At 40.2% G+C, this 27603-nt stretch overlaps 1 protein-coding gene across 4 annotated transcripts in view; it reads left to right on the top strand.

Annotated features, from left to right (window-relative positions):
• The first annotated feature begins 137 nt into the window (after window positions 1-137).
• Window positions 138-27603, top strand: part of TLR6 (toll like receptor 6) — a 45032-nt gene continuing 17566 nt past the window's right edge. The window contains exons 1-3 of one of the 4 annotated variants that reach the window (XM_055588268.1): window positions 3682-4302; window positions 5832-5920; window positions 17958-24463. In XM_055588268.1, coding sequence (XP_055444243.1) covers window positions 18026-20416 — 2391 coding nt within the window. In that variant the 5' untranslated portion in view covers window positions 3682-4302; window positions 5832-5920; window positions 17958-18025 and the 3' untranslated portion in view covers window positions 20417-24463. Of the gene's footprint in view, window positions 312-3681; window positions 4303-5831; window positions 5921-17957; window positions 24464-27603 lie in introns of those variants that run through there. The other 3 variants (XM_055588270.1, XR_008717103.1, XM_055588269.1) reach the window with 3 other exon arrangements.

Here is a 27603-nt window from a genome sequence, read left to right as displayed (position 1 = left end):
ATATAGGTTTTTAATCCATTTTGAGTTTATTTTTGTGTATGGTGTTAAAGAATATTCTAATTTCCTATTCCTTACATATAGCTGTTCAGTTTATCCAGCACCATTTATTGAAGAGATTGGTTTTTTCCATTGTATAGTTTTGCCTCCTTTGTCATAGATTAATTGACCATAGGTGTGTCAGTTTATTTATGGGCTTTCTATTCTGTCCCATTGATTTCTATTTCTGTTTTTGTGCCAGTATCATACCATTTTGATTACTGTGGCTTTGTGTATAGTCTGAAGTCAGGATGCCTGATTCCTCCAGCAATCAAGTAAGAAAACTTTTCATATCCCTCTAACTGTGTTAAATGCTGCTGGTAGTTACGATGAAAGTTGAGACTTGACCTTTGGATTTGGCAGTGTGGTCATTGGTGACCTTCACAAGGGTTGTTTCTCTGGAGCTGAAGGGAAGGATACTTGCATTGAGTGGGTTTGAGAGAATGGGAGGAGAATAATTAGAGACAGTGAGTGAAACAACTCTTTCAAGGATTTCTGGTGTAAAGAAGAGCAGAGTCTGGCATTTAGATCTCAGGGTCTCCGATCCTCACTGGGTTGGAGTAGAATCACCTGAAGAATTTTCAAAGTAGTACTGATGGCCGACTCCATCCCAGACTGTTTAAGTCAGGATCTCTGGACATATGTGAGAGCTCCTGTTTCCTCACATTCTGACCAACATTGGGGGTATTATGTTTGTTGTTGTTCAGTCGCTCAGTTGTGTCCGACTCTTTGTGACCTCATGGACTGCAGCACACCGGGGTTCCCTGTCCTTTATTATCTCTTGGAGTTTGCTCAAACTCATGTCCATTGAGTCGGGGATGCCATCCAACCATCTCGTCTTCTGTCATCCCCTTCTCCTCCTGCCCTCAGTCTTTCTCAGCATCTGGGTCTCTTCCAATGAGTCTGCTCTTTGCATCAGGTGGCCAAAATATTGAAACTTCATCTTCAGCATCAGTCCTTCCAATGAATACTCAGAATTGATTTCCTGTAGAATTGACTGGTTTGATCTCCTTGCTGTCCAAGGGACTCTCAAGACTCTTCTCCAACACCACACAGTTCGAAGGGGATATTATAGATATTTTAATTTTTTCCCTCAAAGGGGTGTAAATGGTGTCTCTCAGTTGTCTGAAGGTTATCCATTTGTTTATATCCTTTGCAATTCCACCACCCCTGATTGGGTTTGTTAGTCATTTTAATATGGATTTATGGGAACTTTTTATATATTTCTAAAAGTAACCTTTTTGTGTTGCATGTTTCTCTTGGAATGTGGCTTTAAAAAAAATTCAGCAGATTTTGGTTTTAATATTAATATTTGAATTATCAGTTTTATTTCAAGTGGTTTGTATATTTTATGATATAGATCATTTTCATATAATTTATTTCCAAGCTGTTGGTAGGTGATTTATTTATTGATTTTAGAGAAAGTTTTTTTAAAGAGCAAGAATCACTAAAGTAGTGCTTTGCTTCTGTATGCGGACAGTATATTTGCTGGCTTTAGACTATTTTACTTATCCTGCTATAATGCTATTTTGTTTTTTAAAAATAAAAGTAATGCATGTACATAGCAAAGACACTAAAACAGGACAAAAGAGTGTAAAAGAATGAGTAAAAATATCTCCCTCCCTTGGTTCTTCTGCTCAAAGGTAACAGCTTTTTAAATATCCCCTCAGAAAAAAAGGAAATGGCAACCCACTTTGGTACTCTTGCCTGGACAATCCCATGGACAGAGGAGCCTGGTGGGCTACAGTCCATGGGGTCTCAAGGAGTCGGACCCATCTGAGCGACTTCACTTTCACTTTTCACTTTCATGCATTGGAGAAGGAAATGGCAACCCACTCCAGTGTTCTTGCCTGGAGAATCCCAGGGACGGGGGAGCCTGGTGGGCTGCCATCTATGGGGTTGCGCAGAGTCGGACACGACTGAAGCGACTTAGCAGCAGCAGCAGAAAAAAAAGATTTTTATGCAGATGTCAGCATAACTATGTTGACCCTTGTGTTAGATGCCTGTGGCTGCCGTAAAATATTCCCACAAATTGGTGGTTTAAAACAAGAGAAATTGATTCTTTCACACTTTTTGATGCTTGAAATCCAAAATCAAGGTGCTGACAGGGCTGCTAGCTTCTGGTGGTTCCGGGCATTCCTTGGCTGTGGCCGCAGACTTCTAATCTCTGCCTCTGTTTTCACCTGGTCTGTTCCTTTTCTGTGTGTGTGTGTGTGTGTGTGTGTGTGTGTGTGTGTGTGTCCTTTGTGTATGTCTTGCTCCTGGCAAAAAGATAACCTATGCAGGTGTCTGAGGGACCAGATTTTATATAAATGCTGTCATGCTCTCCTATTCTTCTTTTCTTTGCTTTTCTTCATTTAACAGTATATCCTGAAGTCTTTCCACCTCAGCATAAAAAATGTAAGACTTGCATAAAATTCCAAAACTCTTTACTATAATGACTTGTCTTCTTGGACAATCACTATTTCAGCCACTTTTTATTATTGTCTTGCCTAAAACTTTTAAGTGTTAGTCGCTCAGTCGTGTCCAACTCTTCGTGACCCCATGGACCATGGCCGCCAGGCTTCTCTGTCCGTGGGGTTCTTAGGCAAGAATACTGGAATGGGTTGCCATTCCCTCTTCCCAGGGATCTTCCCAACCCAGGCATCGAACTCAGTTCTCCCTCATTGCAGGCTGATTCTTTAATGGCTGAGCCACCAGGAAAGTCTGAAAAACTCATAAGCACTCCCATCTTATGAATGAACAAATGGAGTCTTTGGGGTTAAGTCATTTGCCCAGGGCCACACAGCTAGGGCACAGCCTTGGGAGGACTTCTGCCCAGCATTGCCTGTTTGTTCCACTGTCATGCCATCTTCCATATCACCTGAATTTTGTGGGTTTTGTCATCTCCTTAAAGACATTTCTCAGAATCATAATAGCCTCACAAGAATAGTCTCCTTGTTCCCAGAAACCGGTGTTATTATGCAATGCCCTAAGGAGCATTTGTGACCAAACCTTACAAACATTTTGTCACCATGTGATGCGGCCACATCAGCAGTGATGTGTGTGTGCGTATTTCTTAAAGACCCATGTTCTTTGAAATTCCCTCAAACCCATAGCTGGTTCCTTTCTCCTCTGTTTCACAAAGCTGGTTTCCAAGGGTCAGAGACCCACTCCTCTCTAGCCATCTCTTCTGCTCATTTAGCAGAGACCCAGCCACTCCTTGCTGATCCTCCCCCGGCCTGCAAAGGCTTCCCTTTATGTTTGATGAGTAAGAATGAATCTCGAGAAGCTGGCCTTTCCTTTCCTGCTGAAAGCAGAAGTGATTCTTATCCTGATGTCCAACTTTGTTGTGGATCAGACAGTAGGGTCTTAACTTATTTTTTTAATGATGGGAAATAATGCCAAAGACTGGGATTAATTATAGAATAACTATTTAACTCATGTGTTCAGTTCCTTACAGAACCTCATTTAAGGGAGCGTCTTGGAAATAAGGTATCCTGGATGCCTGAAGTATCTTGTTAACTAGACATCCTCTTTTTGTATCATCAACCTTTTTTTATATTGCTCTAAATTATTCTAAATGGCCTTTATTTTTTATTTTTATTTTTTTTAAATGGCCTTTAGAAAATTAATTTTTAATTAGTCTTGCAGGATCTCACTATTATTTATTTTTCTAGAATTAAAAATGAAAACATCTAGCCATACCAAATGTTGGTCAGAACATGGAGAAACAGAATGCAATTTCCCCCAGGTGTGCTAACTATTAAACTTTCTTAAAAGCTGATTTTTAAAAAAACAGTTCTGGAAACTAAGCTTATTTTATTTTAGTCTCCCAGGTCGCTAAAATAATGCTCCAAAATTGCTTAATCATGGTAGTTGCAATTATTTTGGAAATATTAAATATGATGATAAAACAGGCTAAGTTGAATAACTTTCCACTGTGGTGACAATTTAACACTCAGGTTGCAAACTCTTACAGATAAATATTCTCTTAGAAAAACATTTTTCTTCACATTGACATTGTTATCAGATGGGTGATGATATAAATTTAAAATTTTGATTACTGTTTAAGTCTGTAGCTCAGAAAAACCTACTGATCCATGTGCTTTGCTCAGGACCTTAGAAGGGAAATACGTGTGCAGGAGTAATTACAGTAAAGTCCGACAGATGGCGCAAAACCGTTTCTATGATACTGCTTTACTTAGACTAAGGACTTGCATTTTGTCAAGCTCTTTTTCCGTACCTTTAGAAGTTCTTTTCTCTCCTTCTGAGAAAGAAATCTTGGTAAGTAAGAAGGCTTTTGTGGCTTTTACAAATTATGGCATAATTACTTCAAATAAACAAGAAAATGCTAGCGGTTGTATAGGAAATAGGTCAAGTTTTTGCAAAATGCTTTTAAGGTGATTTTTTTTTTTAATGTTGCAAACGTTCTTTCTGTTATACAAGAAAGACGAAGATATGGCTATCTTGAAAGACACAGAAATAACTAGCACTTGTCATATTTAAGGGAAAAAAAGCTAACTGACGTTATTGCTTTCTTCCGTTTTTGTCTACTACATTCTGTCTTTTCACGTTTTCCTGGTTCCATGACAACTATCCTATCGCATGTTATATGTTTTTATACTAGACATGAGTGTTTGATTCTCGCTGTAACACGGTCTGGAATCATTTATTTGTGTCTGCCACTTATTTATAAGCATTTGAAAGCAGGGATTTAACTTGTGCTATTCGTATTTATACGCCCCAGCATTGACGGTCTGGGGCAGGGCTGGCACGTACTACACTCAGAATAAACAGTTATTAAATGAAGGAAGTGGCAGTGACCGGCCCAGAACTTGCCTTTTTCAACTTTCTCACCCAAACTTTGACAAATAAAACAATATTTCTCTTGCATATTTGTTGATTTGATTATGGAATCTCAAGTTTTTCTGGTCTTTCATTTTTCATAGTTTTGATTTTCATAGATCTTATCTACTTTTTTTTCTTGATACAGAGCGTCTTGCATCTGTCTCCCCCCATCTTTCATTTGATGCATTAAAGAAAAAAAATTTTTTTTAACTTTTTGTCTCTTTCACTTCCTTAAAAAAAAAAAAAAAACCTGTGAGCTCTCTAATCTTCTGTTCTTTTGTCTCACTTTTTCCCCCCTTCTTTTTCAGACAAACTCTTGGCTTAAATGTAAACACTAGGAACCACATTAGGGTATAAATGATCTGGGAGGAATCTTTGTGTTTTGGAGGCAGGGTAATATAAGGGAAGCTGATCAACTTTCCCACATAGTGGCTGTGTTTCAGTTCCCTGAACACAGACACCATCCAGAGACCTTTCAGTGGGTTTTCATTCAGAGATGTCAATTATCTATCAGGAGGAAGAAATTCTCCCTCTCTCTCTCTTTTCCCACACAAATAATACAAGTGTGTTTCTTTAATATTAGCTATATTTTCAGACAAGTCTTTCAAGTTATAAAAGATGTTCAAAATTAGAAATTTTGGAAATATACAAAAGTTACAAGAAAAAATTAAATTCATCTATGATTTAAGAGATCTAGAGATAATCGCTATTAGCATTTTGTTTATTTCTTTCCATTCTTTTCTCCCCCAGGCGTTGTGTATATGTTAGATTTTAATCATATTCAACAATACTAGAGTCCTACTATGCACAGAATTTTGTATTCTTTTATTCATTTAACATTATTTTATAGACTTTCCCCCACAAAGTGCAGTATTTATGGCTGCATATATTGTTCCATAGTATGGGTGTACATAACTGATTAAACAATTTTCTATACTTTTAGTCATTATGATTTTTTTTTTCAGTTTTTCATCCTGATGAGCATCCTCATAGTAGTATTTTTATGTGTATTTCTTTAGAAGAAATTTTGAGAAGTAGAATTGCTAAAATAAAGGTAAGCATATTTTTAAGGAATTTATCTATGTGACCAAGTTGCTTTTCAGAAAAGTTGTACTAATTTTTCATTCCTGCCAGAATTAAATGAGAGTTCTCATTTTAGTCCCACCTGCCAACCTTGGGTATTATATTTTTGAATTTCCCCAATTTGGTAGGTGAAAATAATCATGCCTTTAAAAAAAATATTTAAGAAAAAAATCCCATTTGATTCACTGTATCTTTTCATACTTAAATATCATAAATTATAGGCATGCTAATGTTTCATCTCTAAAGGCTTCATTCTGTATCTCTAAAAGAAGTACATTTTCCTAATGTATCCATATAACATTATAAAAGTTAGCATTTTTATCTTAACAGACTCTAATGCCTGGTGCCTCTTAAAATCCTCTCTCCACTTGTTACTCAGGTAACTTTTACAGCAGATCTGTCTAAAATAAGATTCAGTCTAATATCACAAGTTTCATTTAGATGTTATATATTTTTTTATTTAATATGATTTTTAATTGTTGTGAAATTGGACATTAGTCATATTATTCACTGTTGATTTTGAAGAGGTAAATTTTCTGAGCAAATAATGTGCTCTTCTTAATTTTAAACGTCCAAAATTTGAAAGATACAGGGAACGACTAAAAGGAAAATAAACCCCCCTTAAAATTTTACAATGAAGAAATCACCACTGTTAATATCTTGATATGTATCTTGTATTTTTCCATATGTATGTACGTATTAACTGCTGTACATTTTATAAGTAAACTACTTTTGTCACATATATATAGTGAGCAGTTTTCCATGGAGTTAGATTTTCATTATTTTTAAAGGCCACACAGTGGTATTTAATTGTATGGAGATACCATAATTTATTTGACAATCTGCTTGCTACTTTTGGACAGATTTTTAAAAAATAATTTATTTTGTACTGGCCCCTGTATTGTTCTCTTTTACTGGTTCTAACAGGTTTTCAACTACTTCTCTTGGATTTTCTACAGTGACAATCATATAATTAAAAATAATGATAATTTTATTTCCTCCACTCCAATATTCCTGTCTCTCATCCCCCACCTGCTTCATTACAATGGCTAGAACTTATAGAACAGTGTTAAATAATAGTGGGGATCCTTGAGGGACTTCCCTGGTGGTCCAGTGACTGAGACTTCAGCCTCTTCATTCGGCAACTGAAGAGTTCACGTGCCACAACTAAAGATCCTGCATGCGGCAACTAAGACCCAGTGCAGACAGAGAAGTAAATAAACAGTTTTAAGAAATAGTGGGCATCCTTGACATTGACCTTCATGGAAATGCTTTGGGAGTAGGATATTGGTTTAAGTCAGATACATTGACCTTCATGGAAATGCTTTGGGAGTAGGATATTGGTTTAAGTCAGATACTTGATATAGTCTTTATCAAGTTTTAGAAGTATCTTTTGCATGTATACTTTAATTAACATGTTTTTAGTCAAAGATGAATGCTGAATTTTATCAAGTGAATTTTTAATGTCTATGGAGATGCTCGTCTTTTTTTCCTTTAATCCATTGCTGTGTAATTGTCATGGATTTGCTAATAATAAGTCATGGTTACAAACCCAAAACATCTGAATTAATCATCGTGTGTTATTTCTTCAGCACAGAGCGAGATTGAATAGAGTTTCTCATATCTGATCTTTTCCCTGCTACCAAATAGTTGGAGTGTATCTTTTTTATTTGTATTTTATAATAATTACTCTTAATTTTATAATATACATACTTAAACATATATTTTTCTAACAGAATATTGAGTTACTTGGTATATATAGCTTCTTCTTAGTCAGGCAAGGATTGTAACATGCTTTTGGTCCACTTTCTCCCTCTCCCTCCACCATCCACTAACCCCTTGTTAACACTGGCAATTTAAATTTCAGATTGTTAGTAAAATGCCCTTCAATCTGTATTAGGACTTAGCAATACACTTTGTACTTTCTTTTCAAAGTGCTCCTTTTTGATTCCCAATTTATTCGAGTCAGTTTCTTTTTCAGAGCATAGAGTCTATCCTTTAGTAATACGGTGGGTCTGTCTTCCACATTTTTTTAGCATTTCTTTCGTATATTTAATCTCTTTGGCTTCTTGGACTGTATTTTGGGAAAATGCCTCTCCTTGGTCTTCTCTCTCACTCATTCTTACATTAGCAGTGCCACTCTGCAGTTCAACTCACCCAGTAAGTCTTCCATTTCAGTTATTAAGTTTTTAATGTTCATGATTCCTACTCCATTCCTTTTTAGAGTTTTCTCTCTCTGAGGACACCTGTCTGTTACAGATGCCTGTTTTTCTCTTTTATCTCTGTCTCCTTGGGTGTTAATGTCTCTCATAGTTTGTGTTTGGTTCCTTTCTGTCACAGTGTTTACTGGTGAAAGTGTCATGCTTCTTGTTTGTGCAACCCAAATTGTGAATGATAGTTAGATAATAGTCCTCAGTCCGACTCTTTGTGACCCCATGGACTGTAGCCTTCCAGGCTCCTCTGACCATGGGATTCTCCAGGCAAGGAAAGGTAGCCATTCCTTTCTCCAGGGGATCTTCCTGACTTAGGGGTTGAACCTGGGTCTCCTGCATCGCAGGCGGATTCTTTACCATCTGAGCCACCAGGGATGCTTATGTATAACTGCTTGTTGATCTGTTTTCACAGCCTGCTTGTTGGAGGGGTGGACCAAGCTAGTCTGTATTAATTTCATTTTGCTGCTGTAACAAATTACCACAAGCTTAGTAGCTTAAAAAGCACACTTTATCATTTTACAGTTCTGTAGGCTAGCAGTCCAACACTGGTCTTGTTGGGTTTAAGTTAAGGTGTTGGCAAGTCTGCATTGCTTCTGGAGGCTCTGGGGGAGAATCCACTTACTTGCCTTTTGAGCTTCTAGAGGCTGCCTGCATACTTTGATTCATGGCCCCCTTCCTCAAGGAAGGTCATGTCCTTCTCATATCACATCACTCTGACCTCTTCTGCCTCCGTCTTCCACTTCTAAAGATACTTGTGATTGCATTGGGCCCACTCGTGTAAATTTTAAGATCTACTGATTAGCAACCTTAATGCTACCTGCAGCTTTAAATCCCCCTTTCCATGTAACAGCATATTTACAAATCCTGGGATTAGGAAGTAGACATCTCTGGAAGGCTGGTATTGTCTGTCATAGTTAGATCTGCTTGTGGATTTCAGAGACTTCTCTTGGTTTCAGTTCCCCTAAACACTTCCCTTTCTGATTTTATATCTGTGTGTATTTCATCGTTTTGGGGATTTAGGGCAAGAGATGGTGGCTAGAGCAAGTGCCCATCACCCTGTTGACTCTCACCATTTTTAATGTTTATAGTTGAAAATGTGGTTTTCTTGATCCAGAGATTATTTAGAACATTTTTAAAAGTGACTTTAAAAATTTATTTTGTAGACAGAAATATGACTGTACTATGGGCAGTTGGGAAATGCTGTGTTGAAGCAGCAGGGAGGGACTTTTCACTGCTATGTGCCAGTTTGTAATGAAATTTCCCCAACCAGGAAGAGTTTTTACTCTTCCAAAGTATGATTTATTGAAACTACTCATCTCTTAACCATTTTGCAATGTCCAGTATACCCTCCAGTAATGAACAGTAGGTCTTTCTGTTAATAAAACTGAATGACAAGTGGTCAAAATCTGTTCTCAGTTATACTAGCTACACAGGATCCTATTTAAGAAATGTGGTTGTCTGCTCTGGTCCCCTGGGGCCCCCTAGATGCTTTTTGTGTGGAGATCAGACCCTAAATGGGATTGAGGAAGCTTTGCAGTTCTAGCCCTTTGTCCTGGTAGCAAATATTGAGTCCATGGGGTCATACACCTGCCTCTTCTCAACCAGGTCATCTTTTCTCATTCACTCTGCATCGTTGTCATGAGAGGCAATGTCTGTCATCCACTGTAGAAGGGTGAGACTTTCTGGGCTCTGGGAAGACTGTTCTCTTTTATATGCACCCACTTTATTCTGACGTGCCTTCTGATTCCTTCAATATACTTTTTAATATTTCTCTATCATCTCCTGTTTTATCAGCATGTCAACTGTAGGAATTTGATGATCCCAGATTATCAAGTGCCAAATCCTGCCTCTCTGCATTTGGTGCTTCTGGTCTAATGTGAGTTGGAAAAACCCATACCCATTTGTATGGGAATTATGTCTGAAAATAAGATCCTATAACTAAAAACATGTTCCTGTGAATGGGAAGAGCAGAGTGTGTGTGTTGTGTCAGCTGCCCCTTGTGGGTCTGGGAAGGCACCGCTAACCTCTGCCTGTAGGTGGTTCCAGGCAGCTGTGGTGTGGGCATTCTGGTGTAGCTGGAGGAGGCTGCTCTGTGGCCATCACAACTGCCACCGCTGCTCTCAGGACGCTGCTGTGGGAGGTAGGTGGCTGTGGGGCCTGGTCTGTCCTGGCCAACTCTTGTTCCCTGTGGGTGCCCATAGGTGTTTTTCTGTGCAGATCAGAGCTGGAGTGGCACAGACTCATGAGTGTGTCTGAATTGCTAGGATTGGCTTCTTGCTTGACCTTTGGCCTAACTTTAGTTACCCCTCTGTCTCAGTCACAGTCAGGGGGTCTGTGGGCTGGTGTGTCTGCCTCCACCCCTCAGCTAGTCATCAATGCCAGGTTGGCCTGTATTAACTGTATCTTCTCAAATGGCTCCACACAGCATAGCATTATCTCTGCCAGGCCAGCTACAGCTGGTTTTGGTGAAGTCCAGTTTACGGAGTTAGTGTAAGTAGTTCTTTCTGGTAACATAAATGTGGCCTCATTCTTATCTTCATCTGTTGTTGTTCAGTCACTAAGTCATGTCTGACTCTTGGGGACGTCATAGACTTCAGTACACCAGGCTCTTCTGTCCTCCACTATCTCTTGGAATTTGTTCAAATTCACATCCCATGAGTTGGTGATGCTATCTAACCATCTCATCCTTTGTCACCTCCTTCTCTTCTTGCCTTCAATCTTTCCCAGCATTAGGGTCTTTTCCAGTGAGTCAGCTCTTTGCATCAGGTGGTCAAAGTATTGGAGCTTCAGCTTCAGCATAAATTGTTCCAATGACTATTCAGGGTTGATTTCCTTTATGATTGACTGGTTTGATCTCCTTAAAGTCCAAGGGACTTTCAAGAGTCTTCTCCACCACCACAATTAGAAAGCATCAATTCTTCAGCGCTCAGTCTTCTTTATGGTCCAACTCTGATTTCTCACATTTTCATCTACCCTCATAAAAGGATTCACCCCCGGTCATATGCCATAGACATTTAGGGGTCAAGCTGCTGGTGGATGGGCCTTCCAATCAGGCCTCAGGGACTTGTCAACCACCTTCCTCCCCATCCTTTTCACTTCATATTGCTTTAGGTAAACTGAGTTGAGCATCTGAAGATCTAGCCCACTGTTGGCATGGATCTGCAACACTCACCTGGAGGACCTCTCAGGCTCATCTCAAAATTCAGATGCACAGACTCCAATAGGTCACACTTGCGTGCGTGCTCCATCGATTCAGTCATGTCCAACTCTTTGTGACCTTATGGACTGTAACCCTTCAGGCTTCTCTGTCCATGGGATTTTCTAGGCAAGAATACTGGAATGGGTTGCCATTTCCTTCTCCAGGGCATCTACCACACCCAGGGATGCAACCTGTATCTCTTACATCTCCTGCATTGGCAGGTGGGTTCTTAACCAGTAGTGCCTCCTGGGAAGCCCAGGCCACAGTTGGTCCCACTTTACTAAGAAAGATACAGGAGAGGAAATAGAGCTCAGGTTTCCAACACAGTTCTTTCAGCCTGGGTGCTACTTACTATTCAGTGGTCATATTTTTTAAATTACTTGCATTGGCCTTGCTGGGTCTTTGTTGTGGCACATCAGTTGTGCTTTGTGGGATCTTAGTTCCATGACCAGGGATTGAACCTGTGCCCCCTGCATTGGGAGTATAGGGTTTTATACCCTGGACCACCAGGGGAGTCCCTTAAATAGTCATCTTTACCAGAAGTGCTTTTTTTCTGAGAACCCAGCTGACATTCCCCATGTTTCAGGTTTTCAGAAAAGAGATCAGATTAGTCCATGAATAAGGAGAGAAATGGATTTGTTAACCCCTCACCCATGGTGGGGTGGTATCTCTGGTTGCAGCAGATGGCTGAAGCGGTACCAAATTGAATACTGATGTAGACTCAAGAACGTCTGTAGTTTCTGGCAGTAGCTCCTTGTTTACCCTTTTGAATAATTTTAGATGATTAAACTGACCAGTAAAACATTTTGAGGGGAGAAGAGGCCTGTCCTTTGAAAGAGAAAAAAAGTATTCTGAGTCCAGTGAAAAGAGACCATGGTCATGCAGTTAACTTTTAAGACAATTGATTTAAAGTCTTTGTCAAGCAAATCAGTGCATATGCTTCTTCGGGGACAGTTTCTATTGACTTCTTTTCTTCTCTCTCTTTTTTTTTTTTTTTAAATTAATGGACTTTATTTTTTAGAGCAGTTTTTGGTTTATAGAAAATTTGAGTAAATAGGTTAGACAACTCCCAAATGTCCCTTTTTTCACTCGACACAATTTTCCCTATTATAACATTTTTCATTAGTGGTCTATTTATTATAATTGATGAACTGATATTGATATATTATTAACATCTATAACCTAGATAGCATATTAAAAAGCAGAGACATTACTTTGTCAACAAAGGTCCGTCTAGTCAAGGCTATGGTTTTTCCGGTGGTCATGTTTGGATGTGAGAGTTGGACTGTGAAGAAAGCTGAGTGCTGAAGAATCGATGCTTTTGAACTGTGGTGTTGAAGAAGACTCTTGAGAGTCCCTTGGACTGCAAGGAGATCCAACCAGTCCATCCCAAAGGAGATCAGTCCTGGGTGTTCATTGGAAGGACTAATGCTAAAGCTGAAACTCCAATACTCTGGCCACCTCATGTGAAGAGTTGACTCATTGGAAAAGACTCTGATGCTGGGAGGGATTGGGGGCAGGAGGAGAAGGGGACGACAGAGGATGAGATGGCTGGATGGCATGACTGACTCCATGGACGCGAGTCTGAGTGAACTCCGGGAGTTGGTGATGGACAGGGAGGCCTGGTGTGCTGTGATTCATGGGGATGCAAAGAGTCGGACATGATTGAGCGACTGAACTGAACTGATACTTTATATTTGAGCATTACTTTACTAACATGTGAGATGAGTGCAATTGTGTGGTAGTTTGAGCATTCTTTGGCATTGCCTTTCTTTGGGATTGGAATGAAAACTGACCTTTTCCAGTCCTGTGGCCACTGCTGAGTTTTCCAAATTTGCTGGCATATTGAGTGCAGCACTTTCACAGCATCATCTTTCAGGATTTGAAAGAGCTCAACTGGAATTCCATCACCTCCACTTTGTCCGTAGTGATGCTTTTTAAGGCCCACTTGACTTCACATTCCAGGATGTCTGGCTCTAGGTGAATGATCACACCATCGTGATTATCTTGGTCATGAAGATCTTTTTGTACAGTTCTTCTGTGTATTCTTGCCACCTCTTCTTAATATCTTCTGCTTCTGTTAGGTCCATACCATTTCTGTCCTTTATCGAGCCCATCTTTGTGTGAAATGTTCCCTTGGTATCTCTAATTTTCCTGAAGAGATCTCTAGTCCTTCCCATTATGTTGTTTTCCTCTATTTCTTTGCATTGATCCCTGAGGAAGGCTTTCTTATCTCTCTCCTTGCTATCCTTTGGAACTCTGCATTCAAATGGGAATATTTTTCCTCTTCTCCTTTGCTTTTCGCTTCTCTTCTTTTCACAGCTATTTGTAAGGCCTCCTCAGACAGCCATTTTGCTTTTTTGCATTTCTTTTCCATGGGGATTGTCTTGATCCCTGTCTCCTGTACAATGTCACAAACCTCCATCCATAGTTCATCAGGCACTCTGTCTATCAGATCTAGTCCCTTAAATCTATTTCTCACTTCCACTGTATAATCATAAGGGATTTGATTTAGGTCATACCTGAATGGTCTAGTGGTTTTCCCAACGCTGGGCTGGAAGAAGCACAAGCTGGAATCAAGATTTCCAGGAGAAATATCAATAACCTCAAATATGCAGATGACATCACCCTTATGGCAGAAAGTGAAGAGGAACTAAAAAGCCTCTTGATGAAAGTGAAAGAGGAGAGTGAAAAAGTTGGCTTAAAGCTGAACATTCAGAAAACTAAGATCATGGCATCCAGTCCCATTACTTCATGAGAAGTAGATGGGGAAACAGTGGAAACAGTGTCAGACTTTATTTTTTGGGCTCCAAAATCACTGCAGATGGTGATTGCAGCCATGAAATTAAAAGACACTTACTCCTTGGAAGGAAAGTTATGACCAACCTAGATAGCATATTCAAAAGCAGAGACATTACTTTGCCAACAAAGGTCTGTCTAGTCAAGGCTATGGTTTTTCCAGTGGTCATGTATGGATGTGAGAGTTGGACTGTGAAGAAAGCTGAGCACTTAAGAATTGATGCTTTTGAACTGTGGTGTTGGAGAAGACTCTTGAGAGTCCCTTGGACTGCAAGGGGATCCAACCAGTCCATCCCAAAGGAGATCAGTTCTGGGTGTTCACTGGAAGGACTGATGCTGAAGCTGAAACTCCAGTACTTTGGCCACCTCATGTGAAGAGTTGACTCATTGGAAAAGAACCTGATGCTTGGAGGGGATTGGGGACAGGAGAAGAAGGGGACAACAGTGGATGAGATGGCCGGATGGCATCACCAACTCAACGCATGTGAGTTTGGGTGAACTCCGGGAGTTGGTGATGGACAGGGAGGCCTGGCGTGCTGCAATTCATGGGGTTGCAAAGAGTCGGACACGACTGAGCGACTGAACTGAACTGATACTTTACATTAGGATTCATTCTTTGTGTTGCATTGTCCTATGGGTTTTGACAAATGCATAAGATCATATATCCACCATTATAATATCACATGGACGTGGTTTCAGTGCCCTAAAAATCCTATGTGCTCTGCCTATTCATCCCTCCCTCTAACTCTTGTCAACCACTGATCCTTAATGCCTCTTTAGTTTTGCCTTTTCCAGAACATCAGAGAGTTGGAATGATACAGTTGGTAGCCTTTTCTGATTGACTTCTTCACTTAGCAATCTGAATTTTGGTTCCTCCATGGCTCAACAGGTTATTTCTTTTTGTTGCTGAATAACAATCCATTGGATGGATGTACCACAGCTTGTTAACTGTTTTTACTTGTTGAAGGACATCTTGTTGCTTTCAGTTTGGGGGCAGTTATGAATTAAGCTGTAAACATCCATCTGCAGGATCTTGTGTGGACATAGATTTTTCAGTTCATTTGGGTTAATACCAAGGAGTGTGATTGCTGGATCATATGGTGAGGCCCTGTTTAGCTTTAAGTAAAAAAACTGTCAGACTGTCTCCTAAAGTATCTGTGCCTTTTAAAATTTCAACAGTTAATGAAAGTCCCTGTTGCTCCATATCCGCACCAACATTTAGTGCTGTTTCAGGATTGTTTGGCCATTCTAATAGGTATGTAGTAGTTCCTCATTGGAGAAGGCAATGGCACCCACTCCAGTACTCTTGCCTGGAAAATCCCATGGGCGGAGGAGCCTGGTAGGCTGCAGTCCATGGGGTCAATAAGAGTCGGACACGACTGAGCGACTTCCTTTCACTTTTCACTTTCATGCATTGGAGAAGGAAATGGCAACCCACTCCAGTGTTCTTGCTTGGAGAATCTCAGGGACGGGGGAGCCTGGTGGGCTGCCGTCTCTGGGGTCGCACAGAGTCGGACACTACTGAAGCGACTTAGCAGCAGCAGCAGCAGCAGTTCCTTATTGCTGTTTTAATTTTCAGTTCCCTGATGATATATGGTATTGAGTATCTTTTCATGTCCTTATTTGCCATTTGTATATCTTCCTAGGTGAAATATCTTTTGCCCATTTTTAAATTGCATTGTTTATATTTTGTTGAGTTTTTCTTCATTTATTTTGGATACAAGTTCTTTATCAGATGTGTGTTTTACAAATATTTTCTCCCGGTCTATGGCTTGTCTTTTCATGTTCTTAATAGTGTCCTTTGCAAAGCAGAAAAATTTAATTTTAATGAAGTCCAATTTAACATTTTTTTCTTTCATGGATTGTGCTTTTGATGTTGTGTCTAAAAGTCATTGCCAAATTCATGGTCACCTAGATTTTACCCTATATTATCTGATAGAAATTTTATAGTTTTGTATTTTACACTTATCTCTATCATCTATCTTGAGCTAGAGCATCATTTTTTTTCTTTTTTGCGTGTAGAATGTCTAGTGGTTCCATTACTGTTTGTTAAAGAGACTTTTATCAGTACCACACTGTCTTGATAGCTATAGTTTTATGTAAGACTTGAAGTTGGGTAGTGTCAGTTCTCTAAGTTTGTTCTTTTAATTTTTTTCCCTGTGAATGGACAGTGCTTTCTTTTTTGTCTGCATGCCTCAAGCTTGTTTTCTTCAACCAGACAGTTTGAATATTATAATGTGGTAACCCTGGAAATACTAGAATATGATAAGTCAGATTTTCCTCTTTCCCAGGGTTTGTTGTTGCTGCTTGCTGCGGGGTGTATTTGTTTGTTTAATAATTTTTTTTCCTTGGAGTATAGTTGCTTTCCAGCGTTGTATTGGTTTCTGCTGTACAGCAAAGTGAATCAGCTGTATGTATTTATATGCCCCCTCTTTTTTGGAGGTTTTTTTACATTTTTATTTATTTATTTTTGGCTCTGCTGGATCTTATTGCTGCACATGGGCTCTCTAGTTGTGGCATCTTATTGTGGACGTTTCTCTTGTTGAGGAGCACAGGCTCTAGGGTGCACTGGCTTAGTGGCACTCGGGCTCGGTAGTTGTGGCACACCGGCTTAGCTGCCTCGAGGCATGTGGGACCTTCCCAGACCAAGGATCAAACTCCTGTCCCCTGCATTGGCAGGTGGATTCTTAACCACTGGACCACCAGGGAAGAAGCATGTTTAGTGATGTTTCTAAATTATTTTTGTAAAGACTGTTTTCCTTCTTGTGTGTGGCCATTGAATTCTCTGTTCCATTGGCTTAGTGGTCAGCTAGTGATTTGGCAGGGAGAAGGCAATGGCACCCCACTCCAGTACTCTTGCCTGGAAAATCCCACGGACGGAGGAGCCTGGTGGGCTGCAGTCCATGGGGTCATGAAGAGTTGGACATGACTGAGCGACTTCCCTTTCACTTTTCATTTTCATGCATTGGAGAAGGAAATGGCAACCCACTCCAGTGTTCTTGCCTGGAGAATCCCAGGGACGGGGGTGGGCCTGGTGGGCTTCTGTCTCTGGGGTCGCACAGAGTCGGACACGACTGAAGCGACTTAGCAGCAGCAGCAGCAGTGATTTGGCAGAGGTTTTCTTAAACATCTGGGGAAAGAGAACAAAACAAAAAACACCTAATCTTTGCATATTGGCTCTGTGTTGAAACACTTCTTCAGGGCTTGTCAGGCTGTTTGCGACTCGGACTTAGCCTTTACTTCTTTTCCCTTGCACAGAGCTTAAAAGTCAACCAGAGGTGGAAGTTTAGGACTTTTTCAGGTCTTCTCTGAGTGTGCATCCAGACCTGGGCATGTATGAGGCCTTCTCGATTGCTTGGCACATGGAGCTGTCCGAAGCCTTTTTTTCTCCCCTGTGTCTTCTTTCCTAGCTTCTTTCTTTCTGGTTTTGGTATATGTGCTGCCTGCGCCATCCCTTATCCCTGGCTCCAGGTGGCTATGGGTAGTGTACATGCCTTTAAGGGTTTCCAAACACTGTCCAGGAGGCTGCTTCAGCCCTGAGAAAGTTCTGAGTTGGAGTAAACAAAGACAGGCTCCTGAGTAGAACATACAACCACAGTTCTTTGATAACAAGGTCTTCATTGCCTTTCCTGGCACCAGCAACTTGCATAACTGGAAAAAAATGGCACATTAAATTATGGGATCAGAAATGATCCTGATAGTAAATGAAGAACTCGTTGAGATTTCATGTTTAGTAAGCTGAGGACTGAGAGTAATCAGCCAATCTTTATACATCTTAACATATATTATATTTCTAGAATTGGATGCACATCAGGATGTTCTGAAGAACAGCAGCAACCCTCCGGGAGATAGTCACTTCAATGCCATGATCAAAGACAAAGAATCTCCCATCAGAAGCTGTCATTTTGTTTACATTGTGGCCTTAGTATTTGGAACCATAATCCAGTTCTCTGATGAAAGTGAATTTGTGGTAGACATGTCAAAAACAAGCCTTATTCATGTTCCCAAAGACCTGCCACCAAAAACCAAAGTCTTAGACTTGTCTCAAAACAACATATCTGAGCTTCACCTGTCTGATATCAGCTTTCTCTCAGGGCTGAGAATTCTGAGACTTTCCCATAATAGAATCCAGGGCCTTGATATTAGTATTTTCAAGTTCAACCATGATTTGGAATATTTGGATTTATCTCACAATCAGTTGCAGAAGATATCCTGCCATCCAATCACCACGACTCTCAAGCATTTAGACCTCTCATTCAATGACTTCGATGCCCTGCCCATCTGTAAGGAATTTGGCAACTTGACCCAACTGAATTTCTTAGGATTAAGTGCTACAAAGTTACAACAATTAGATTTACTACCCATTGCTCACTTGCACCTAAATTGTATCCTTCTGGATTTGGAAGACTATAAGAAAGAAAATAAGAAAGAAAGTCTTCAAATTCTGAATACAAAGAAACTTCACCTTGTTTTTCACCCAAATAGCTTTTTCTCTGTCCAAGTGAACATATCAGCGAATAGTTTAGGGTGCTTACAACTGACTAATATTAAATTGAATGATTACAATTGTCAAGTTTTACTTAAATTTTTATCAGGACTCACTGGAGGACCAACCTTACTAAATTTTACCCTCAACCATATGGAAACAACTTGGAAATGTTTGGTTAAAGTTTTTCAGTTCCTTTGGCCCAAACCTGTAGAATATCTCAATATTTACAATTTAACAATAGTTGAACGCATTGATGAAGAAGTTTTTACTTATTATAAAACAACATTGAAGGCACTGAAAATAGAACATATTACAAACAAAGTTTTTCTTTTTTCACAGACAGCATTATACACAGTGTTTTCTGAGATGAACATTCTGATGTTAACCATATCAGACACACGCTTTATACACATGCTTTGTCCTCAGGAACCAAGCACATTTAAGTTTTTGAACTTTACCCAGAATAGTTTCACAGATAGTGTCTTTCAAAATTGTGACACTTTAGCTAGATTGGAGACACTTATCTTACAAAAGAATGAATTAAAAGACCTTTTCAAAACAAGTCTCATGACTAAGGATATGCTTTCTTTGGAAACACTGGATGTTAGCTGGAATTCTTTGGAATATGACAGACGTAATGGAAATTGCTCTTGGGTTGGGAGTATAGTGGTATTAAATTTATCTTCAAATGCACTCACTGACTCTGTTTTCAGATGTTTACCTCCTCGGATCAAGGTTCTTGATCTTCACAATAACAGAATAAGGAGCATCCCTAAAGATGTCACTGGTCTAGAAACTTTGCAAGAACTCAACCTTGCTTCCAATTCTTTAGCCCACCTTCCTGGGTGTGGTATCTTTAGCAGCCTTTCCATACTGATCATTGACTATAATTCAATTTCCAATCCATCAGCTGATTTCTTCCAGAGCTGCCGGAAGATTAGGTCCCTCAAAGCGGGGAACAATCCATTCCAATGTTCCTGTGAGCTAAGAGACTTTATCCAAAGCGTAGGCCAATTATCAAGTGATGTGGTAGAGGGCTGGCCTGAGTCTTATAAGTGTGACTATCCGGAAAGCTACAAGGAAACCCTTCTAAAGGACTTCCAGGTATCTGAGCTATCCTGCAACACAGCTCTGCTGATCGTCACCATTGTGGTCCCTGGGCTGGTGCTGGCTGTTGCCGTGACTGTCCTCTGTATCTACCTGGATCTGCCCTGGTACCTCAGGATGGTGTGTCAGTGGACCCAGACCCGGCGCAGGGCCAGGAATGTACCCTTGGAAGAACTCCAAAGAACTCTCCAGTTCCATGCTTTTATTTCATACAGTGAACATGACTCTGCCTGGGTGAAGAATGAATTAATACCGAACCTAGAAAAAGAAGATATAAGAATTTGTCTCCATGAGAGAAATTTTGTTGCTGGCAAGAGCATCGTGGAAAATATCATCAACTGCATTGAGAAAAGTTACAAATCCATCTTCGTTTTGTCTCCCAACTTTGTCCAGAGCGAATGGTGCCATTATGAACTCTACTTTGCCCACCACAATCTCTTCCATGAAGGATCTGATAACTTAATACTGATCTTGCTGGAACCCATTCCACAGAACACCATTCCTGATAGATATCACAAGCTAAGAGCTCTCATGGCACAGAGAACTTATTTGGAATGGCCCAAGGAGAAGAGCAAGCATGGACTCTTTTGGGCTAATATTAGAGCTGCTTTTAATATTAAATTAAGACTAGTCACTGAAAATGATGATGTGAAAGGTTAAAAAAAATAAAACATCTGAAATCCAATTTAAGAAACCATCATTCACTTGGATTCTGATGGATACTGCTTTCAAGTTATTTCTGGATGCTGCCTCCATTATTTCCATGAATGCAGGGAAGACTTACTGAAAACCATGTTTCAGCTGAACTGGAAACCAGGCTGGGGACCGAGCTAGTGCTCAGACTTGCTGATTACAGGTAACTCAGTCTCTCTGGTTTAACCATTCTGTTTCAAATTGAAACAGTCTCTGTCGAATGAATGCTCAGTCATTCAAGGACCTTTCCTCTCTCTCTCCTTTCCCAAGTGGATGTTGTGTGAGCAGGAGGCTATGAAACTTGCTGGCCACAAGGAAAAAGTCAGCCTCAGAACTGTATGCAGTGGTGCTTGGAGAGTACTGTGGATCTGCATCAGCCTTGGGGTCATCGGCTCTGTCATCCTGCTCTACTTTAGGAGAAAATAGACCAGATACAGAAATTAAAGACCCTTTTTTCTTCACATCTGAGTAATACTTTACAAAATGTTTGACCTTGCTATACAAATACAGAATTAATCAGTGGCAACTTATGGCATTTTACACACACACATATATGGGGCTTCCCAGGTGCCTCAGTGGTTAACATTCCGCCTGCCAAACAAGATATGCAAGTTCAATCCCTGGGTTAGGAAGATCCCCTGGAGAAGGAAATGGCAACCCGCTCCAGTCTTCTTACCTGGAAAACCTGGATAGAGGAGCCTGGTGGGCTACAGTCCATGGGATCACAGAGTTGGACGTGACTGAGTGAATAAACAACAACTATATATAAATATATATATGTTATAGGCTGTTGAGGCCAAAGACATGATTCCTGCTTGCCAAGGAAATTCAGAGCCAAAATTATTTATAACTGATTATTGAATAGGAGTTTCTGGTTGTGTTAGAATTTTGGTGAATGCCTCAAAACTGCACAGAGGTGGTAAATATCACCACATTTTAAATAGATATTAGACAGAGCCAGGTTCTGCTAAAAAATGGCAGAAAGAGGCCAGTAACTATCAACTCATGTTCCCCATCTTCAGAGGCTTGGATTCAAAAAGGTGATTAAAGAGTTGTTAAGTAGAGGTTCTAGACCTGTAGGGAGATGGCTTTGGATTTCTTCTTGACTTCCTGACATCTGTCTTGACTAAGCCACCAGTATCTCTTACCTGTATGACTACAGTAACCTAACCGGGTTCCCTGCTTTTTACTCTTGCCTCATACATTCTCCAAACAGCAATCAGAGAAATTGTTCTTAAAATAGAAATTATTTTAAGCCACCCCCCTGCTTAAAAAGTTCTAATGACCTCCCCTTGCAGTTATAATAAAAGTTGAGCCCCTTGTCAGGACCTGCTGTGAGGATGGGGATGAGGAACGGGATGAAGGAGGGGAGGGGTCTGCCTGACTCGTGACCATTGTTGAGAGGAATGGTGTATGTGTCTGCTAGGACTGCCCTGCCACACACCACAGTCTGGGTGGCTTAGACAACAGTAATGTATTTCTCACAGTTCTGAAGTCCAGGAAAGGGAGAGATTGGCAGAGAGAATGGGATGGAGGGGTGTGAGAGCATGGTTAAGAGACATGACTAGGATGACTGCAATATAAATGAAGGAGAATGCTTTGACACCCAGTCATGTCTGACTCTTTGCAACCCCATGAACTGCAACCTGCCAGGCTCCTCTGTCCATGGGGATTCTCTAGGCAGGAATACTGGAGTCTGTTGCCATGCCGTCTTGCAGCGGATCTTCCCAACCCTGGGATTTAACCCAGGTCTCCCACATTGCAGACAGATTGTTTACCATCTGAGCCAGCAGGGAAGCCCTAATGAAAATGAGAACATAGTAAATAAAAAAGAAAAACCCACACACTGGGAAAAGCGGAAGTCCATTTCTTCTAGATTTCTGGAGATTGGTTTGATTAGAAGAGAATGAGAATAAATTATAGGCAGTGAAAGGGACTTCAAGGGATTTCTAAAGCCCAGGGACTTTCTGGGGATTTCTAGTTATAGTTAGTTTACAAGGCATCTCAACAGTCAAGTCTAAGTATGAAGCAGTTTTTGTGAGCAGATTTCTGACCTCTTCAGTCCTTTTGAGGTATTAACAATGCAATGTAGCTTAGCATTTTCAATCTCCAATTCCATTTAAGCTCATCTCCTTTCCCCATATCATAGGGTGCAGCTTCACATCACAGATAGCTCAGTGCTGCTGACCCTCTCACTGCCTCCCCTGTATGCATGTGTGCCTGGGGAAAATGTGAGGATGGCGAGGAAGTGGGGTTTGCACTATCTGATTCAACTGCTTCAGGAAGTGCATGCCCCAGTTGTTGGCAGCTCTCCTTAGAATAGGGGGTAAATTACACTTCCCAGTCCCTTGTTTTGGACCCAAGTCATAGGAAAAGTTCTAGTCTATACCCTACATCATACTCTGTAGAACCAGCTGGTTTAATTAAGAAAAAGGAAAGTGAAAGTCACTCAGTTGTGTCTGACTCTTTTCGACCCAGGCCAGAGTACTGGAATTCCCCAGGCCAGAATACTGGAGTGGGTAGCCTTTCCCTTCTCCAGGGGATCTTCCTAACAGAGGGATCTAACCCAGGTCTCCCACATTAAGAGATTATAAAACAGAATACTTGGTCCAATGCCATCTGAGGAATGTGTGTGTGTATGTGTGTAAACTGCACAAATTTACTGCCTAGCAATTTAGTTACTGGCATCAAGAGCTTAAAGCATGTTTATATAAATATTAAAAAGTCTGCATGTTTGCCACAAAAATGATAGTGATGTATTATATCTCTATATGGTAAGATTATTCTTGATTTGAATTTTTATCTTTATTTATTTGTATTTCCTGAGTTTTCTTCAATAAACACATTTCTTGGATAATGGAACATTAACTAAAAAAATGACCTTTGAGAAGAATGCACGTGCATGCTTAGTTGCTCAGTCGCGTCCGACTCTTGCAACTCCATGGACTGCAGCCGGCCATGCTTCTCTGTCCATGGGATTTCCCAGGCAAGAATGCTGGAGTGGGTTGCCATTTTCTCCTTCAGGGGATCTTCCTGATCCAAGGATCAAATCCGTGTCTCCTGCATTGACAGGCAGATTCTTTACCACTCAGCCACCTGGGAAGCCCTTGAGAAGAACACATACACATATATTTATCTGACCTTGTTATGAAGAACTCTTTTAACCTAAAAGCAAAATGTAGCAGTAGTCTGATGGAGCTGATTATAAAGACTTGTGAGAACCAGTGGTTAAATATTAAGGAATTTTGCAAGCAGGTCAGTTGGTAGCTAGAAATCAGGTATAGTGGAAATACTTGAACCATAGGTATTGGCAAGTGCTAAGAAATAATGAGGCTTTTTGGTTTTTGTAGCCTGGTTTACCCTAGGTTGTTGTTGCTTAGTTACCAAGTCACACCCGACTCTTGCAGCCTGTGGGCTGTAGCCTACCAGGCTCCTCTCTCCATGGGATTTCCCAGGCAAGAATACCGGAGTGGGTTGCTGTTTCCTTTTCCAGGGAATCTGCCCAACCCAGGGATTGAATTCATGTCTCCTGCTTGGCAGATGGATTCTTTACCACTGAGCCACCTGGGAAGTCAACCTGATTCACCAGCACACAACTAACTGAGAGTAATAGCCAAGAGAAAGTCAACTTACTTGTTTATATAAAAAGGTACATATTTGTTGGTTTGAAAGATCATGAGATAAAAAGATAAAAAATGAGGGAAGATGTTTACAAAAAGTTTGACAGAGGGTGAGTGTCAGTAACAAACGAGAATGTGTAATTAAGTAGAGAAACATAAACCTGATATAGATATATGCAGTGATGCGAACAAGTAATTCACAACAGTGACAGAAACTGTCAGTAAACATAAAAAGCCACCCAAGGCATTTACTCACTCTTTCCAGGAATTTATCCTAAGATGACAATAAAACAGTTGGACCAAGACTGCGTACAAAGGTGCTTATCAACATTTCATGAAACCAAACACTCAGGTCGGTAGCTGGAGACAGATTGGCTTTGGTCTAAGATTTACTCAGGTGGCAACTTAAAAAAAAAAAAATTTCTGGAAAATTTTAACCAGTTAAGGGGGAATTAATTCAATGCCAGATGTCTAATTGATGCCATTTTTCATGCCCAGCCAGCTTTATGGGGCACAATTTGAAATCTAAGGTCAGGTGGGAGAGAGGAATTTTGCTTTCTGTTGGGAAAATATGGAGGGAGGGATGGAAGGAATGGAACACAGCTGTGAGTACAGCTGACCCTTGAACAAGATAAGTTTGAACTGCACTGGTCCACTTACAGATTTTTTTCAAAAAAAAAAAAAAATGTACTGTAGCAGCACACTATTTGCAGTTGGTTGAATCCAAGGATGAGGAACTGCAGTTACAAAGGGCTAAGTGTAAAGTTATAATCAGACTAGGCACTCCAAAACCTGTTTTGTTCAGGGTCAACTGTATTGACTCTGCTGGGAGAGGCATCCCTCAAACTAGTTTTCTTCCTTGCTGAGTGAGAGACCATACTCTGGAGATTTCCCTGGTGGGAATCCACCTGCCAATGCAAGAGACATGCATTTGATCCCTGGTGTGGGAAGATTCCACATGCCACGGAGCAACTAACTCGCCCATCACAACTACTGAGCCTGTGTTCTAGAGCCCGTGCTCCACACGAGAAAGCACTGCAAAGCATACCATGCAGAGAGTAGCGTCTGCTGGCTGCAACGCAAGAAAGCCCACTTGCAGCAATGAAGACCAAGATAATAATAAATTAATAAAAATAAAAATAAATTAAAAAAATAATACAGAAAAAGAAACCATACTTTCTACCTCTTCCTGAAAAAAGTACTCACAAACTAGAAATGGATGGGAAATTCCACAATCTGATAAGGAATGATACAAATGAACTTACAAAACAGAAAGAGACTTACAGACTTAGAAAATTAACTCATGGTTGCCAGGGCTGGGTTGAGGGGCGGGGTGGTGGTGGAGGGCGGGGGGAAGGAATATTTAAGGAATTTGGGAAGGTCATGTACACACTGCTATATTTAAAATGGATAACCAACAAAAACCTATTGTATAGCACATGGAACTCTGCTCAATGTTATGTGCCAGCCTGAATGCAAGGGGGGTTTGGGGGAGAATGGATACATGTATGTGTATGGCTGAGTCCCTTCACTGGTCACCAGAAACTATTACCACACTGTTTGTGGGCTGTACCCTAATACAAAATGGTTTTGGTGTTTAAAAAAATAAAAGCATAGATGGAAAACTCATCGCTAACCTCATACTTAATGGTTCTCGAAACTCTTCCCTACTATTCGGAACCTGCTCTCAATAGGTTCAGAACCTCGGCATCAGATCTCTCTTATCACTTCTGTTCCACATTGTACTGGGAGTGCTAGCCAAGGCAGTTAGACAAAAGTCAAAGTGAAAGTCACTCAGTCGTGTCCGATTCTTTGTGACCCCATGGACTGTAGCCCACCAGGCTCCTCAGTCCATGGAATTCACCAAGCAACAATACTGGAGTGGGTAGCCATGCCCTTCTCCAGGGGAATCTTCCTAACCCAGGGATCAAACCCAGGTCTCCCACATTGCAGGTGGATTCTTTACCATCTGAGTCACCAGGGAATCCTGTTAGACAAGAACGTGTTATAAAAAGTATCCATCTTGGAAAGGAAGAAGATGACATTCTGCAAGTGACATCATCTTATTTATAGAAAATACTACTTAGGAATCCGCTGGAAAACTAGTAGAACTAATAAACAAGTTCAGCAAGATTGCAAAGAAGATATACAAACAGCTAATTTACACATGAAAAGATGTTCAACATCATTAGTTATCAAGGAAATGCAAATTAAAACCATAATGAGATACCAATTCATTCATAAGAAGACTATAGTAAAAGTCAGATGATAACAAGTGTTAGCAAGAATGTGGAGAAATTGGAGCTCTTATACACTGTTGGTGGAATGATAAATGATGCAGCTAGCCTGGAACTCCTCAAAAGGCTAATCATATTTATATACGAGGTAGAATTTCATGCTTAAATATCTAAATATATACCCAAGAGAGAATGTGTCCCCAAAACTTGTACATGAATTTTTATATATTCGTAACAGCCATAAGTGTAAACAACACAAATATCCATTCGCTGACGAATGGATAAATAAAATGTGGTATACCCATACAATGAAAAGTTATTTAGCAACAAAAAAATGAAACTCGATACATGCTGCAACATGGACAAATCTTGAAAACATTAAGCTACGTGGAAAAAAGCACAAATAACCACATTTTACATGATTCCATTTATATGAAATACTCAGGCAAATCTATAGAGATCATTAATACAATCTATAGTGGTTGTCTAGATCTGAGGCAAATGGGGCATTGGAAAGTGACAGCTAAGGGGTGTGGCTCTTTGCAGGGTGTTGAAAAAGTTTGGTTGTGGTAATGGTCGCACAATTCTGACTTTACCTTAGGTCATTGAATTGTTCACTTCAAATGGGTGAAATTTTTATGGTATATGAATTATATTTTAATAAAGTTTTTGTTAAAAAAAACAACAACAACAGTACAGGTCACATCTAATTGGCAATGTTTACATTGCCATGGATCCAGAAAGAAACACCTGGGTATGGAATTAAGAGTGGGCAAAAACTGCTGTTGAGAGAAGCAAAGAGGTGCCTAGAGTCTCAGATACAAAACCTCTATGTTGAGTTAGCTCTTTGAGTTGCTGATGACTCGACTTAGGCTCGTACTTAGTTGCACGGTTATGATAAATCCACCTAGACGCAAGCCATCCAGTATGGAAGCCACTAGCCACACGTGACCATGGAACACCTGAAATGTAGGTAGTCCAGATGAGATGTGCTGTAAATTTAGAACACACACTGAGTTTTTTAAAATTAGTTGATTAATTAGTTTGGCTGTATCAAGTCTTAGTTGCGGCGTGTGGGATCTAGTTCTCCGACCAGGGATCGAACCCAGGCCCTCTGCATTAAAAGCATTGAGTCTTACCCACTGGACCACCAGGGAAGTCCCATACACACTGGATTTTTAAAACTTGGAATGAAAAATATATATATTAATAATGTTTTATATTGTGGCATTTTAAATGATATTTTTGATATTTTGGGTTAAATAAAATATTTTTAAAATTTAAAAGAGGTATATTC

This window comes from Bubalus kerabau, chromosome 7 (genome assembly GCF_029407905.1).
Source record: "Bubalus kerabau isolate K-KA32 ecotype Philippines breed swamp buffalo chromosome 7, PCC_UOA_SB_1v2, whole genome shotgun sequence".
Taxonomy (NCBI): domain Eukaryota; kingdom Metazoa; phylum Chordata; class Mammalia; order Artiodactyla; family Bovidae; genus Bubalus; species Bubalus kerabau.
Note: the sequence above shows the minus strand (reverse complement) of the source record. Positions and strands in the feature narration are given on the sequence as shown.